Raw genomic sequence first — 14721 nt, forward strand, 5'->3', positions numbered from 1 at the left:
CTTGTTGCTTCGGAGAAATAACACTACACTAAAGAGATCTCGTCACTAGCCAAGCAATAATAAACCACAACAAACATGCTTCATATTTTAACCATATACTATGGATTTGTGCTTCCATACGTCTGTCTCCCCCTGTAACGTAGTTGGCTTAAAACGTAATACTGTGCAATAACAAAAAGTACTTGTATTTAGAAGCCTACATATAAAATAACAATTACCAATAATGATTAATGTATTCAAGCGCTGCCGCAGACATATCCAAAGCAGTAAATCACAACAAATACGTAATGGAAATAAACAGGCCAAGCTTGGCGGATAAAGTTGTAAGGCAGTAAAAATAGTGACCTTGAAAGTAACTGCATTCATATACGCTGACGTAGGAAAATTATATACTATGCAGTATGAAGTGTAAATTTATATTTATATATACATCTTAAGTATATGCAAGAGTTACTTATGTGTTGCCAATATAAATATATGTGCGTGCGTATGTGCGTAATATAATAATAAAATAGTAAATATGCCAATAGTCATGCAATTGCTATTAGCCAAGTAAGTGGAATAAATTAGCAACCAACTAGTATTTATGGCTAAGTGAGAAGGAAAGAATTCGCTAAAGGAAATCGACTTGCACAGAACTTAATAAACACAGTGATTGGCAATTGGCGTTTGCAATATAATGCTCAATTACTTTTATGAGCAGTTGGATGGTTACAAATAAATAGTTAAGTATTTATATATAGCATATACACATACATATGTATATGTGTATTTGTTTAAGAAATACATTTATATGTATGTATATAAGCATATGGCTGCACATATATATTACATTTTTTTAAGTAGCTAAGAGTATACTTGCCTAAGAACGGCTTAACAACATATTGTCTAATATTATGAAAAATTAAAAAAAAAAAATTAATTCGGAATTTTGATTGAATTTACACGCTAAAGCAAAAACAACTACCAGGTGTGACTGGCATAAGCACGATGTTGTAAGCAAACAAAGAATTAAATTTAAAGCTATATGCAATAGCAACAGCAAAATAAATATTGGGTACTCGTATGGCGAATGTACTTGTTGTGTGTGAAAAATTTGAGTTGCGCAAAATGCTTTAAAGTCGACAAGTTCGCGACTTTTCCGGCTCAACCCACGCGGCGGACAAAACGTAGACATACAAACATGTATAAATACAACTTATTGTCTTTGTGTGTATATAGGTATGTGTGTTTGTATACATATATTATTAGTTGCATTAGTTGTTTGCCTTATGGTTTCCATAATAAATTTGGTACACGGCACAGCTGTTTCAAGCCATGATTAACTCCGCATTGCGCTCCTTCGCTGCAACAAAATTGGTGTGTAGGTGTGGTCTGTGTAGTTTTAGCGCTGTACTGCATATAATGTACATATGTATAATGAAAAATAAATTTTTTCTCACAAATAGCCGCACAACAGGTATTTTCGATATCAAATATATATATATATATATATTCTTATATATATACGAGCATATTTATAACGATTACTATATTGTTGTTTTGAAATAAAAATACATTAGCTTTTGCAAGTCATTTTACAGATTTTTAAGTTCTTCTTGCTGACAACAACTTTCATTTGTAATTATAATTAGAGCACATAGGAATATTAAGTAATTAGTGTCAACATTTACATACAAAAAATATTATCCTTTCAAAGTAATATGTAATTATTTTCATCAATTACATTCTAAAATATTTAAAGCAACACACAAAATTTCAAAACTCATCCTGTGGAATTAATAAGAAATTACTTATTTAAAAGTACATAATTTTGCATGATTAAAAAAAATATAAATGCGCAATACTTAAAAAAAATTAAAAATAAGTTAGAAAGTACATATGTTTGTATAATTTATAATGTTTTTTAATATTTTATTAGTTTCAGCAACTCTAGTCGCCAAGAACAGGTAGAAATACGAGATAATTTCCATAAAATATGTGTTTAAGCACAATTGTCTAAGCTGAAAAGTTAAAAAGAAATAGTTTAAAAATATTTCTACAAAAAGTCGAAGAGGGGTAAGCTTTTATGACACCCAATCAGTTGGTTATTATTTTTTTAAAAAACCTTTACGTAAAATAATTTTCTTTATCAACTTTACTTTGAAGAATAAAATGTTATTAAAAGCTGACTTTAAGACTTTCAGTCATAAAATATTAATTAAAATTATATTTAAATATAAAATACTACAATAGAATCCTCTTTCATAGAATTTGCTGCCAATCCGAAATAATTTTGTAACTAAATTTTATATAACTATTAGTATAACAATATAATAAGCTTTTGATATTTTTTTAATTTCGATATTTAAGCTCCTTTTTAAAATTATCTGTAAAAAAAAATCAATTAGTATTATAAAGAAGATTTCGGAAAAATCAAAGGTATTAAGGGTAATCAGAATTAAAAAAAATCGAATTAGATTAGATTTGCATTTTCTTAAAGTACAACATTTTAGAAATATTCTCTGAAAATTTGAAGTAAATTTGATAAATACTCTTCGAATTGTTCCAGTATTAGCAGAGGGTTCTCGGGCTCGGACGTTCGTGTAAAACTTCAAATACGTTTTTCTCGAAACTATGTTTTTTGAACTGGTGACCACTGTAGCTCGAGAACTAGATTTCAATGAAACTTACAATATAGCTTTTTGAAAACAAGAAACATTATTGAATGATTTTTATACCCTGAACGGGGTATATTCAATTTTCCATGGAGTTTGTAACACCCAGAAGGAAAATATACATATATATAATATATAAAATATAAATGATCGGCATGACAGGTAGAGTAGACTTAGCCATGTCCGTCCGTCCGTTTGTATGTGTGTACACCAAATAATTCCTCAGTTTTTGAGATATCGAAGAAATTGTTTCGATCGGATCACTATAGCATTTAGCTGCCGTATTAACTGAATAGTCGGAATCACGAAAAGCTCTTTCATTTGACAAGATATTTTTACGAAATTTTTCATAGATAATCTCCGAAGCAAATTTTCAGATCCGATCACTATAGTCGCCGTACAAACTGACCAATCAAAATCAAGTTCTTGTAGGGAATTTGTTTTATATGTGAAGAGTATTATAGCTTCGGCGTACCCAAAATTAGCTTTTATTCGTATTTTTGCTTTATTTTTTTAGTACTCTAATGTCTTTTCAAAAACAGTAATTACCAGATGCTAAAAGTCTATAGCATGCACTTCGGAGAGTTTTTGGCCGGAAATTTCCACACAATTACTGCTCTATACCGTGAGTCTAAGTGTATATAGAACTAGTGGAATAATTATGAGGTGCAAATATGCCTCCAAGAAACGCTAAGGCTCAAAGAAGTTTACTTTCTATTACAAAAACAATTTCATTTAATATTCACAATAAAACAATTTTTATTCAATCTTGACACAATTGCTTTACAAACAAAAAAACAAAAATTAAAATTACACAAATAAAAAGGAAGCACAAATAAATTACATTTAAGAGTAACCTGAAGGAATTGTTGCAACAATTTTATGCCATTACTTTTTAGATATCACAAAGTGAACGTTCATGCAAAGGAAACAGAAGTTTGAGAGATTTTTATGTATGAAATGTTATTATAGGCAAATGAGAAGAAAGTAAGAACACCTAGAAATCAAAGGAAATAATTGAATATTAAAAAAATTGCAAATTAAAATTGATCGCGACCATAAAATTTAAAATAAAAAGAAAATTATATAAAGAAAAACCCAAATGAAATGAAATGAAAATGAAAGGAAATAAAGCATGCAGAATTTGAAACGAAACGATAGGAAAAAGTGGTACGTTATGAGAAATCGCTAATAGTTCTAGTAGTTCGTGAAGACAGAAATGCAAGCGCGCTGTGCCGCACAGCTGCAACGCCAGACGCAACTCGCTTAGTTATAGGTAGCTCAGACAGTGTTATCGCTCACATCCACAATTTTTTTTATTTCTTCCTTCTACGCCTACCCCCGCCTCTGTCATGCTTGACCACCCTCCACCCACACACCTAGGCACACAGACCGTCGCCGCATGCGGCGCTTAGACCTTGTTGAAGCTGTAGCTGAAACCGTCTGGTGTACGATTCAGCGACAATTTGCCAGGTGGTGCGAAGCGGTGTGGATTGGGTGTGGTCGGCTGATAGTAAGGTTGTTGTTGTGGCTGTGCCTGGTAGCTATTGTATTGTGGCGCTGGTGGATTATAGGCTGGCTGTTGTGGTGGTGGATTGTAGGCGGGCGCTGCTGGTGGCTGATATTGTGGTTGTGGTGCCTGATAGCCACCTTGTTGCTGACCGAAACCGGGATCATTGTAACGTGGATCGTAGGAACCATCATCGTAGTCGTTGCTGCGGTAACCGCCGGATTGTGCTGGTGGCTGGTATTGTGGCTGTGGTGCATAGCCCGCCTGTGGCACGGGTTGTGGTGGGGCTGGTGGTGGAACAGGCAAGTGATCGCCGCTGGCTTGGAAACTATAGATAAATGGAAATGATTTGAACAAAACGATTTTAAAAATTGTTAAAATTGTAATTATTGGTTGAAGCAATTGTTGCCAACTCATATGTGAATTCGTAATTGGTTTGTTAAGTTGGCAACAATTTTATAAGCTAGTTGCTTAATTAACATTGATTGTTTGTTCAAAGAGAAAAATCTAAAATTGCTACATTTAGCATTTCATAAGCAGACATATACAGGCACCTTTTATTGAAGTATCCATAAATTTGTAACTGTTTGCATTTACGTTTGTTAACCAATTAGCTCAGCGGTCATAGCTGAACGCTCCAACAATTAAGTTTACAAAAACAAAATAATAAAAACAAAAATCATGCTACTTCAATTTACTGCAGCTCAACGATAACAATAATTTATTTATGCAGGCTCCTTACACTGAGACAACTCTTTCCCATGTGTCTTAATACTGGTTTAAGCTTTGAGCGCGGGGTGGCGGCTTTAGTTGGTCGTGCTCAATCGCCAGCAATATGGCTACACGAGCATTTGCTCAATAATTGCTCAACTGACCACAGTTGCAATCGACCAACAAATCAAAACCGTTTGCGACACCACAAAAGACATTCACATTTAATCGTTACTGCAGTACAGACCCTATATCTTGATAGCACAGCACGTTCAACTAATAACTTTTTCGAGATATTTTTAAATTTTTTTTAGGCGCTAATATATAAATGCCTTAAATACAGTGGAGAGAGTTTTATAAACTTGTGCCACCCTAAATATTCTAAAAATACATTCCTGCGATTCTCTCTTGCATTTGAGTGGTCTAGTTCGTGGAGGTGTTCAAATATTATTGTACTAATCAATGACTTCTTTAATCGCGAAGGCTCTTTGCGACTTGTATTTTACAAGTTATGAAACTTGTCAAATATAATGAAAATTGTGTCTCTCGATTATCAAATTGTTGGTTTGAGTAGAAAAAGTGGCTTTTTATAGCATAAAATTACACTTCTAAGCAAATATAACTTAACTATTAGAGCTCTCAATTATTTGACCCGTTTTCCATTCGTAACTGAGAGTATCGCTTTTCTCTATCTTCCGTTCGGTTTTCATTCTTTTAGTGTTCGTACGGTTTTTAAGATATAAGAAAATTCTCTATCTGTCCTATTTACTCTGGGCCCTTAGCTTCCCTCCGAGAGTAGATTAAAAGCGAATATGGCAATGAACTCAATTCAACTAATGTATTTATAACCCGAACATACTAAATTAGAAAGTAGGAGAGCCTATTAAATATATATATATATATATATATATATATAATTGATCGGCATGCTGAGCTGAGTCGATTTAGCTTTGTTCATCTGTTCTAGTTCATCAGTTTTTGAAATATCAATCTGAACTTTTGCAAACGTTCAATTCTCCCCAAGAAACTACTAATTTGTTCGAACCGCCGTACAAACTGATCGATCAAACTCAAGTCCACGTATGGAAAACTATTTTAATCGTAAAGGGTGCAATTTTATTTGATTATATATCTTCACAAAATTTGACGTGAACTATTATCTAAAGCAACGCTAAAATCTCCGCATATATTGTTCAAATCGGTCCACTATAGCATGTAGTTGTCATACAAACGGACCGATCAATTTCAAGCTCTTGTGTGGAAAACTATTTTATTTGAAAATGGTATTATAGCTTCGGCACAGTTCTAGTTAGCAATTTTTTGGTTTTTCAAAACTTTTTAAACTCTTCCCTTATCATTCCATTACAGTTTTTGTTGCATTTAACACTTTACTTACCCATTTTTGCCAGCAGTGTAGGAAATTGTACGACGTTCGCCTGTAGGATCTACATAACTGTAGCTGCCGTGACGTGTACCATCGGAATCGGTTTCCTCTTTGAAATTAATGCCATCCTCTTGTGTATAGGCAGCACCGAATTTGCCATCGCCGGCAAGGTAACGTTGTTCACTAATGATAGCCGCTGTCTTGGGATTTTGATTGTAACCCTGACTCGCGGCAATGGCAACTAAGGTGCTTAAAAGGATCTGTGGTCAAAATATATAATAGAAATATTAAACTAATTTTTTATTTATAAAATAAACAATAATATTGTATAATTATATTAGTTAATTATATAAAGAAAAATAACTCAAGTTGTTTCTATTATTTAAAGTCGACTGAAGCTATGTGATTATATTCCCATTTTTATATTGATATTTTCATATGAATTTTTCCGGAACATTTAAATATAAAATATGTTTAATCACTGCTCCAAAGTTTTATGGAATGCCATGTAAACGTTTAGACTTCAAGTAAGAAGCAAATAAAAAATAAAAATTAACTTATTATATCTTATAAAAAAATTGCTAAAAAATTCTATTACTAATAGGGTTTTAATTAGCTGAGATTACTAAAAAAGCATTTTTTTAAATTAATTTTAAATCTATGAATACAAAAGTAATATTAATTATTGATTTTAATTTAACAGATAAAAATAAATAAAATTAAATTTAAGAGATTTAAAGATTTGTTCGTGACTTGATAAGAAATAACAGCTTAAGTCAATTTTTGAAAAATTTTAAAGTATATATTTCCGGTTTTTGTATGTAAAGCAACATGAATTTTATTGCTGAATTATTAATTTATTGGAAAGAAGTAGAGAAAAAGTTGTGAAATTTAATTTTGATTTTTTGCATTTGAGTTGGTAAAATAAATTTCGAGTAATAACTCAATTGCACAAAAAATATATATGTATGTATGCATATAATAAGATATTATATTTCTTATGAAATATATTGACTGAATTTAGTTATAATTTATTTAATTTATTTATAAAGAGAAATAATAAATAAAAATAAAAAAAATTAAATAAAAAAATATTTTGCATGTACTTTTCGTAAAATTTAATCATATAGTACTATTTTTATTTATTTATAACAGTATATTAAATTTAATATTATTATAGACTTTTAAATTTTTTAAAAACTTTTTAATCAATTAGTTAATTTATTAAAAAAATTTTTAATTAATTGATTAACAAATTATGTTGTTACATTAAACCTTTTAATTAAATGAATAAATTTTTTAATCTTGCATTTTAAAAAAATAGTGAGGATTTATGAATATAAGAAAAAATAAATACACAAAAAAAGTATATTTAAAAAAATTTGTATATACTAACTTTATCAGTTGTGATAATTAAAAAATTCTTATTAGCTTTTTTTAATTAATTGTTGTTTTTTATTAAGAGATTTTAATAAAAATTCTTGTACATATTCTAAGGAAAAAAATATTAATAATTTTAGAAAAATTATTATTACTTGCTAGTATCACATAATCACATGAAATTGTATTGATATAACTTTTTTACTATTTTTCACACAATCTGCTGGAATATTGTTAAAATTACAATATTTTTTCGAAAATCTATATTTCGTATTTGTTTGTAATCCACTACGTAATTTTTAATTTTTATAATTTTTTCTCACAGTATAATATAAACACAACTCTCACTATTTCAAAATATTTTTCAAAAATAATTCATTTTATAAATTAATATTTTGAAAGTTTAGTTTTTAAAAATTAAGTTTTTTATAAATTATTATCTTGAAATATCAGTTCTGAGTAAAACTTACAAAACGGAACATTTTCAGTAAGGTAAGTGACAATGTAAACTGCTGCTGTAGCTCCAAATAGTAGCTTTGAACCAAAAATGAGTGAGTTCGAAAACGAATTTCGTGTAGCCTATACGATTGTCCGTTAAAAGGGGTGAACGCGCACACGTCAGTACCGAACCGTGAGCGGTTAGCGATTTTTCTTTTACTTCAAGAGCTGCTCTTGAATTTGATTAGTATTGAGGTTTTTCTTTAAAACCGACAGCGACAAACTTCTTAAACGAACTGCTTCTCACTGTAACCTGGCCAACAGTTTTTATAGCCGCCCAAAACCACGCCGCTGCATGCCACGGCACCGCAGCGCCACCGCATACCAACACAGAACCTTGGCGGAGTCCAAGTCAATCAGATTGAAGCCAGTCGCTATTGTTGTTGCTATTATTGTTAATAGCACAAGCAAACGGTGAGCATAGCTATGTGTGAAGCTATGTGCATGGGTGTGTAATAGTTTTTGCACAGCAGCGACAGCCGCAACAACAACAACAGCAACCCTGGTAGCTGACGGCAGTCAAGACTCTGTCAGTGTATGGGTGTTGGAACGCCAATAAACAGAAATACAATAAGTAAACATATTAACAGTCATACGGACAACAACAACAACAACAACAAATAGTATTTACAGCAACAAGCGTAAGCGTAACCCCAGCAGATATGCGCAGCTTTGCCTTAAATGCTCCAATAAGTTGACTTGAGCATAAAAGCCAAGTAAGTAAAAGAAGCAGGAAAAAACAACAACAAGTAAAATATTGGAAAATAACAACAATAACAAAATAAAGCTCTGACAGCAACCAAACTAAGTGTTGTTGTTTGTGTACTGGTTTGTGTTGTCACGTTGTTGCTGTTGTTGTAGTGCAGCCTTGTTGTTGTTGCAGTTGGTGGTGGCTGACCGCTTGTTTTGCTAGTTTCTTAACATTTTCCAGCGCAAAAACACAAAGCGCTCAATGCGGGAACTAAACGCCGCGCTTGCAATGCAAATGTTGTTGTCGTGGCTGCTCAGCGCAATGCTTTTTTCACCATTACGAATGTCTTTAGCAAATAAAAGTGAATTTCTTTGGCGAACCAGTCAGCACGGTGGAGTTCTAAGCTGGCATTCATTGTTTTTAATGCTTTGTTGTTGCGCATGCGAGCCATTGTAGCCACGTGATATGCATAATAGTAGCAATGGAAGTGAATATACATATACAAGTAGTATATATTTATATGTGAATTGTTGTATTGATTGAGTTGCCACGCCACATTTCCGTTCAAACGCTTTGCACTTGTAAAAGTTATTAAATTCTTGATGATGAGAATGCAAGTGACGGTGGTAACTGATATACTCCACTTTGCTGGCCGACTATATCTGTGGCTGGCAGTTAGAACAGAAGACTTAAGACACGAACCTGAACAGGTGGGTCGTCGGCTGGCATAATTCTTACATGGAATACATATATATGGCGTGTGTGTGAAGAGTTTTATTTGCGGTTAATTGTATTCAACTTTGCCACAGTTGCCTCATTGTTGTTAGTTGCATAAATACATATGTATGCATGCGTCTATTTCATAAACTTAAATTATTAACGAATAATTCAATTTGAGTGCCAAAGGCCGAGATTTCGCAAATTTTTGGTTTCCAACATTTTGGAAAGATGATGTAATGTGCGCTACAACACATATAATCTGGTTTGGTTCGCTTTTGATCGTTTCATTGCTACTTTCAACATTGTTTTAATATGACTTTGCCTGCTGATAGTGCAAATGATTTACATCTAACCTGTTGAGGAAAGGCCAACAATGCATTGACCAAGCCCAAGTGGTGCAAATTCAAATTGAAAACTAAAAAGCGAAGAAAAAAGGTTTATAGAAAAGTAAAAATGAAGGCATGGTATAACTGAAAGCTTTTGTGAATATATACGTTATATGAAAATGGCAAAATAGAAATTGTCTTGTGCCAAGAAATTACTAAAAAATTTAAATAAATAATTTCTTACTTAATTACTATGGCATATAATTAGCAGGAAAATTAGAGTGAAATTAACTAAATACGAATATGATAATTTATTATGAAAGGATTCGTTCTGACTTACTTACTTCCTACATTCAAACAATTAACTGTGTGTGTATGTTCCATAACAGACATACAAGCAAGAGCTTGCAATATAGTAGCATTTAAGGAGTTATATGCGCTTGTGAATTAAAATTTAAACAAAAATTGGAATGTACTCATAATTTAGAATATTCTCTCGTCCTAACCTAACATAACCTAATCGACCCCAAACCTTTTAAACTGTTAAACTTTTACTTTTTTCGAATTCGGTGAAGCAAATTTCACACGAATGAGATAATAATCGAAGAAATAATATTTTTGATAACAATTTCGATTTTTAAGCGACTTTGAAGTGTAAATTTTTTCATAAAAAACGACTTTTTTTGTCAAAAATCAAAATTTTGACTTATCCTTCGATCAGCACATGTATTCATCTATACTAATAATAATTATTTGTTTTTTTTTTTGGTATTTAAGTTAATTTTAATCTTATCTTCTACAGGATCGAGAAAATCCAAAATTTTTCAAAATAAATTACCGATTAATAAAGTAAATTAAATTCTGTTAATGTAATTTTTCGAAAACCAAATATTAAAATTATGACCGGAAAATCCAGCAGTAAATTTTTTATAAGAAAACGTTGTAATCATAACGAAAAAATCATACGTAGCTTATTAGTAGTCAAGTGGATATATGCAATAAATTAAAAAAAATATTTTTTATTATTCTACAAATTAAATAATGTTTTTAAAACCACAATATTTACTTTAAGGCACAAAAATATTGTCGATGTTTTGAAAATCCTAGACTAGCCTAACTTTTTAATGTCCTTTTTTAAAATCTGAATAGTAAAACCGCGCTGCACAACACACTCGAGTTTAATGGATATGTAGCATTAAAAATTCAGAGTTTGCTAAACAAAGTTTTTTCATATCATTGGCATCAAAACAAAAAATTAAACTAAGCAATTCTTAGATATTGCTTTAAAACAGTATGACAACTATGAAACCTTTTTGAAAGCAAAGTGAACATGCGATAACAAGAAACAGCTGTCCTTAGTGGTTCAAGCATAAAAAGGTAATTTTTATTTTCTAATTGACACAAAATTAAAATATATATAATATATATAAAACACATATGTTTTTATATATAACTAAAAACCTATATATATGTACATTGTCAAATATAGATAACTGCAGCAAGTACTAGCAAACTGTCAAGTAGATTTATTTTAACCAAATATGCTAATAAAAAAAAATTGCCAAAGGCCTTAACTGGTTCAGAAATAGAAGAAAATGCAAGAAAGTGAAGGGAGTTTATACAAATCACAATAATGTCCGGCTAAAAGTAAGTACATGCTCAAGGACTTATTCCATTTTTAGCAACACTGCCATATAATTACTATATAACTTACATATAAGTGTACGAACATAACATTTAAGCGAATAAATGAACTACTTTTTCAAATCTTTTTAAAACGATACAATAACTTTTTGGTGTGGCCACAAACACACAGAAATTAGTTTTGTAAAATCTTTAATGAAACTGCATAAAAAAGATAGCATTAGTTGGTTTATAAATAAGACTGAATAGAAAAATGACAAATACATAGATTTATTGTGAATTGGCTAATTGTTAGATGCAAACAATATAAATAGAGTTCAATTTATTGCTTTGCCAGAGTTCAACTACACTTTGTTTTAATCCGTCACAAGGCTTGGTGGACAAGCATATATGTATGTGCATATGTACCATGTACATATGTATATATAGATGAAAATTATAAAAGCAGACATATGTATATATTTATTTACATGCATGAATATGCTGTGAAAATCGCAATGTTTTGCTATTTTGTGTCTATTAAGCACTTAATGCAACTAGTTATGCCGGTTTTAATGTTTGTAAGCAATACTTATTCAATTATTTTGTGCTTGGTATAAATATATATGTATGTACTATTATACATGTGTATATGCAATCTAACTGAAATGTGCTATTCAACGCAACAGAAAACAGTTGCCTGCTGTCAGGTGAGTAATGCCCACCCAAAAGTTGGACTAGTGGATAAGTGTACATGTGGTACTTGAATATAACAGATATATGTAAGTTCAGAAGTATGAAATTGCTGTATATATATATATATATATGTAAATATGAAACTATTTGGCGCAATTCTGATAATTTTATGAAAACTCTTATATCTATATCCTGAAGAGGGTTAAATAAAAACTCAAGTCCTCATATGGAAAACTCGTTTCATTGGTTAGATATCTTCACGAAATTTAGCATAAGTTACGCTACACTCTTTGTACATATTGTTAGGAATGGACTACCATAGTATGTAGATCTATAAATCTCTCAAAACTAAGTGATTAAATAAAATGGAGCATACAACTGATACCTAAAATGTCATCAGCTACTCACTTGCGAACCAGCCTACTTAAAATGTTACTTGTTAGTTCACATTCAAAATCATCAGGGTCTTTTTACAGCTATTTGGCTTCGGACGACATAATCGTCCAGCAGAGTCAGTAATACTCTTTTAACTTTTACTTAAGTGGATAATGCGCATCCTCAGAGATGCTACAGTGTGCACTGAAGACGCTATTGCTGCTGTGGAGAGCATGGAAGATGACGCGAATCAGTCCAACCACCATCGCGCGCTATAATTGGAGCTGTGCCCATCCACTTCAAGGAAGATTTTGTGGAACGATCTTGGTTTACTGGCTGTCAAAATCCAAATCGTGCCCAATGACCAACTCGTACCTGAACGCACGTGCGGTGAATGTGTCCAAAACGAGACGGTCACCGATTTCGATTTTCACAAGAAAACTTTGTTCAGCGATGAAACTCACATTTGGTTGAATGGATACCTTAAGAAGCAAAAATTGAACATTGGAAGAGATGGTGCACCACAAGCCATTGTTTATGCGCCGTTACATTCGCAAAAGTCATTGCTTGGTGTGCTGTATGGGCAGAGGAAATCACTGGTCCATATTTCTTCAAAAATGAAGCCGGCTATTACCGTCAATATCGAATGCTCTATAATAATTATTAATGACTTTTTCGTGCATGAATTGAAAGATGTTGATGACTTGAGGTTCCAAAATAACTAAAAGATTGAAGGAAATTTTTGATCCTCAAGATCGTGCGATTTAACACCACTATACTACTTTTTGTGGGGTTTTGTGAAGTCGCTATTCTACGCAGAAAAGCTGGAATTTATTCATGCCTGCCGTGAGGTCACTTGACCAAAATTATTTTTGAAACATAATGGCAAAACCTTATTTTTATAATAAAGCTAAATTCTTGGTAATAGCATTAAGTTGTATCCGCTTTATTTTATTCTTGAAAACCACATGTCCAAAATAACACCCTTCATTTAAACCCATAAGCTACAGCATGATAGTCTGAATTTAATAATCTTTATTGAAAGGGCTGACAATTCCAATTCTTGCTTTATAATGTTATGTTTCGAATACTGATATAGATTAGATTTTAGTAAACAAACAAAGGGTTCAATGCTTCCTGCAATATACAAATGAAATTAAATTAAAACAAGCACGGCAAACTATAATGGAGGTTATTGATGACGTTTCTGACACGTGTTGCTTTGAAAATCCATTACATTACTTTTGTTTTAACTAACTGTTTGTATACGCAATTGACCTAATTACATCGCATAAATGCAGCCTTCATATTCGTCGTGTAAAAACAAAAGTTTGAACTCATTTAAAAGGGCTGTGCCTGTGGCAAGATTCAAAATTACATACAACCGGAAAAGTGCATACGTGTTATGTAAGTACACGAGTATAAGTATGCATGTTTAGTTACACTCGAAATGCACAGCACGAACTAATTGATACACGTAAATTGTGTTTTAGTTTTTATGTATTCGGTGCGCTGCATTTCGGAAGACTAAATAGTAGAATATGTAGTAATGAAATTTTCAAATTGATTTGCGAGTATAAATGCACGTACTTACCTTCATATTTGTATTTGCTTGTTTTTGTAAGGTCTATTCTGAGAAACAATGAAATATGTATCAAAAATACTCTTACTGAAGATACCTGAGGTTTTTATGTATGCATTTATCATACGTATATGCATTATCCGAACCGTTAAACACCTTATTGCTCTAAAACTAATTGATTTTTTCCACCTTTTATAGTAACAATTTTTGATTATTTTTCCCAATTTATTTATTAAATGATTTTAGAAAATTTAAAAAATATGCACCAATAAATTGAAAATAATTATATTTTAATTGCAGTGAGTTAATTACTCTATGACCCAATTCCTCCGATTGCAAAGATTTCTTTGAATAGTTTTTCAAACCAAAAAATAGCAATAAATTGATTGAACTTGTAATTATATGTGATAGTAATTACACATGATTCATTTAGTTTACCATTGATTTATGTTATTTATATATTAGGGTAGGTAAAAAACGAATGTTATTTTCGCTTGATACGCATAAAAATTAGTTTAACCAAACATTTTATACTATCGTAAGGTAAAGTGATATACGGGATTTTCGT

The 14721-nt window shown here is 31.5% G+C and overlaps 1 protein-coding gene across 1 annotated transcript; it reads right to left on the minus strand.

Annotated features, from left to right (window-relative positions):
* Positions 1 to 4022: 4022 nt before the first annotated feature.
* Positions 4023 to 8392, minus strand: Cpr100A (Cuticular protein 100A). The gene is made up of 3 exons (XM_036356881.2): positions 8113 to 8392; positions 6275 to 6522; positions 4023 to 4495 (listed from the first exon to the last, which is right to left on the minus strand). Exons 1-3 carry the CDS (start codon positions 8122 to 8124, stop codon positions 4069 to 4071), a joined length of 687 nt encoding a protein of 228 aa, XP_036212774.1. The 5' UTR covers positions 8125 to 8392; the 3' UTR covers positions 4023 to 4068.
* Positions 8393 to 14721: the final 6329 nt, after the last annotated feature.

This window comes from Bactrocera oleae, chromosome 2, assembly GCF_042242935.1.
Source record: "Bactrocera oleae isolate idBacOlea1 chromosome 2, idBacOlea1, whole genome shotgun sequence".
Taxonomy (NCBI): Eukaryota; Metazoa; Arthropoda; class Insecta; order Diptera; family Tephritidae; genus Bactrocera; species Bactrocera oleae.

Bases quoted from the DNA above. Each gene is read 5' to 3' on its own strand.
- Cpr100A (XM_036356881.2), bottom strand. The intron at 4,496-6,274 runs GTAAGTAAAGTG...ATTTATCTATAG, and splicing joins TACACTGCTGGCAAAAATGG to TTTCCAAGCCAGCGGCGATC.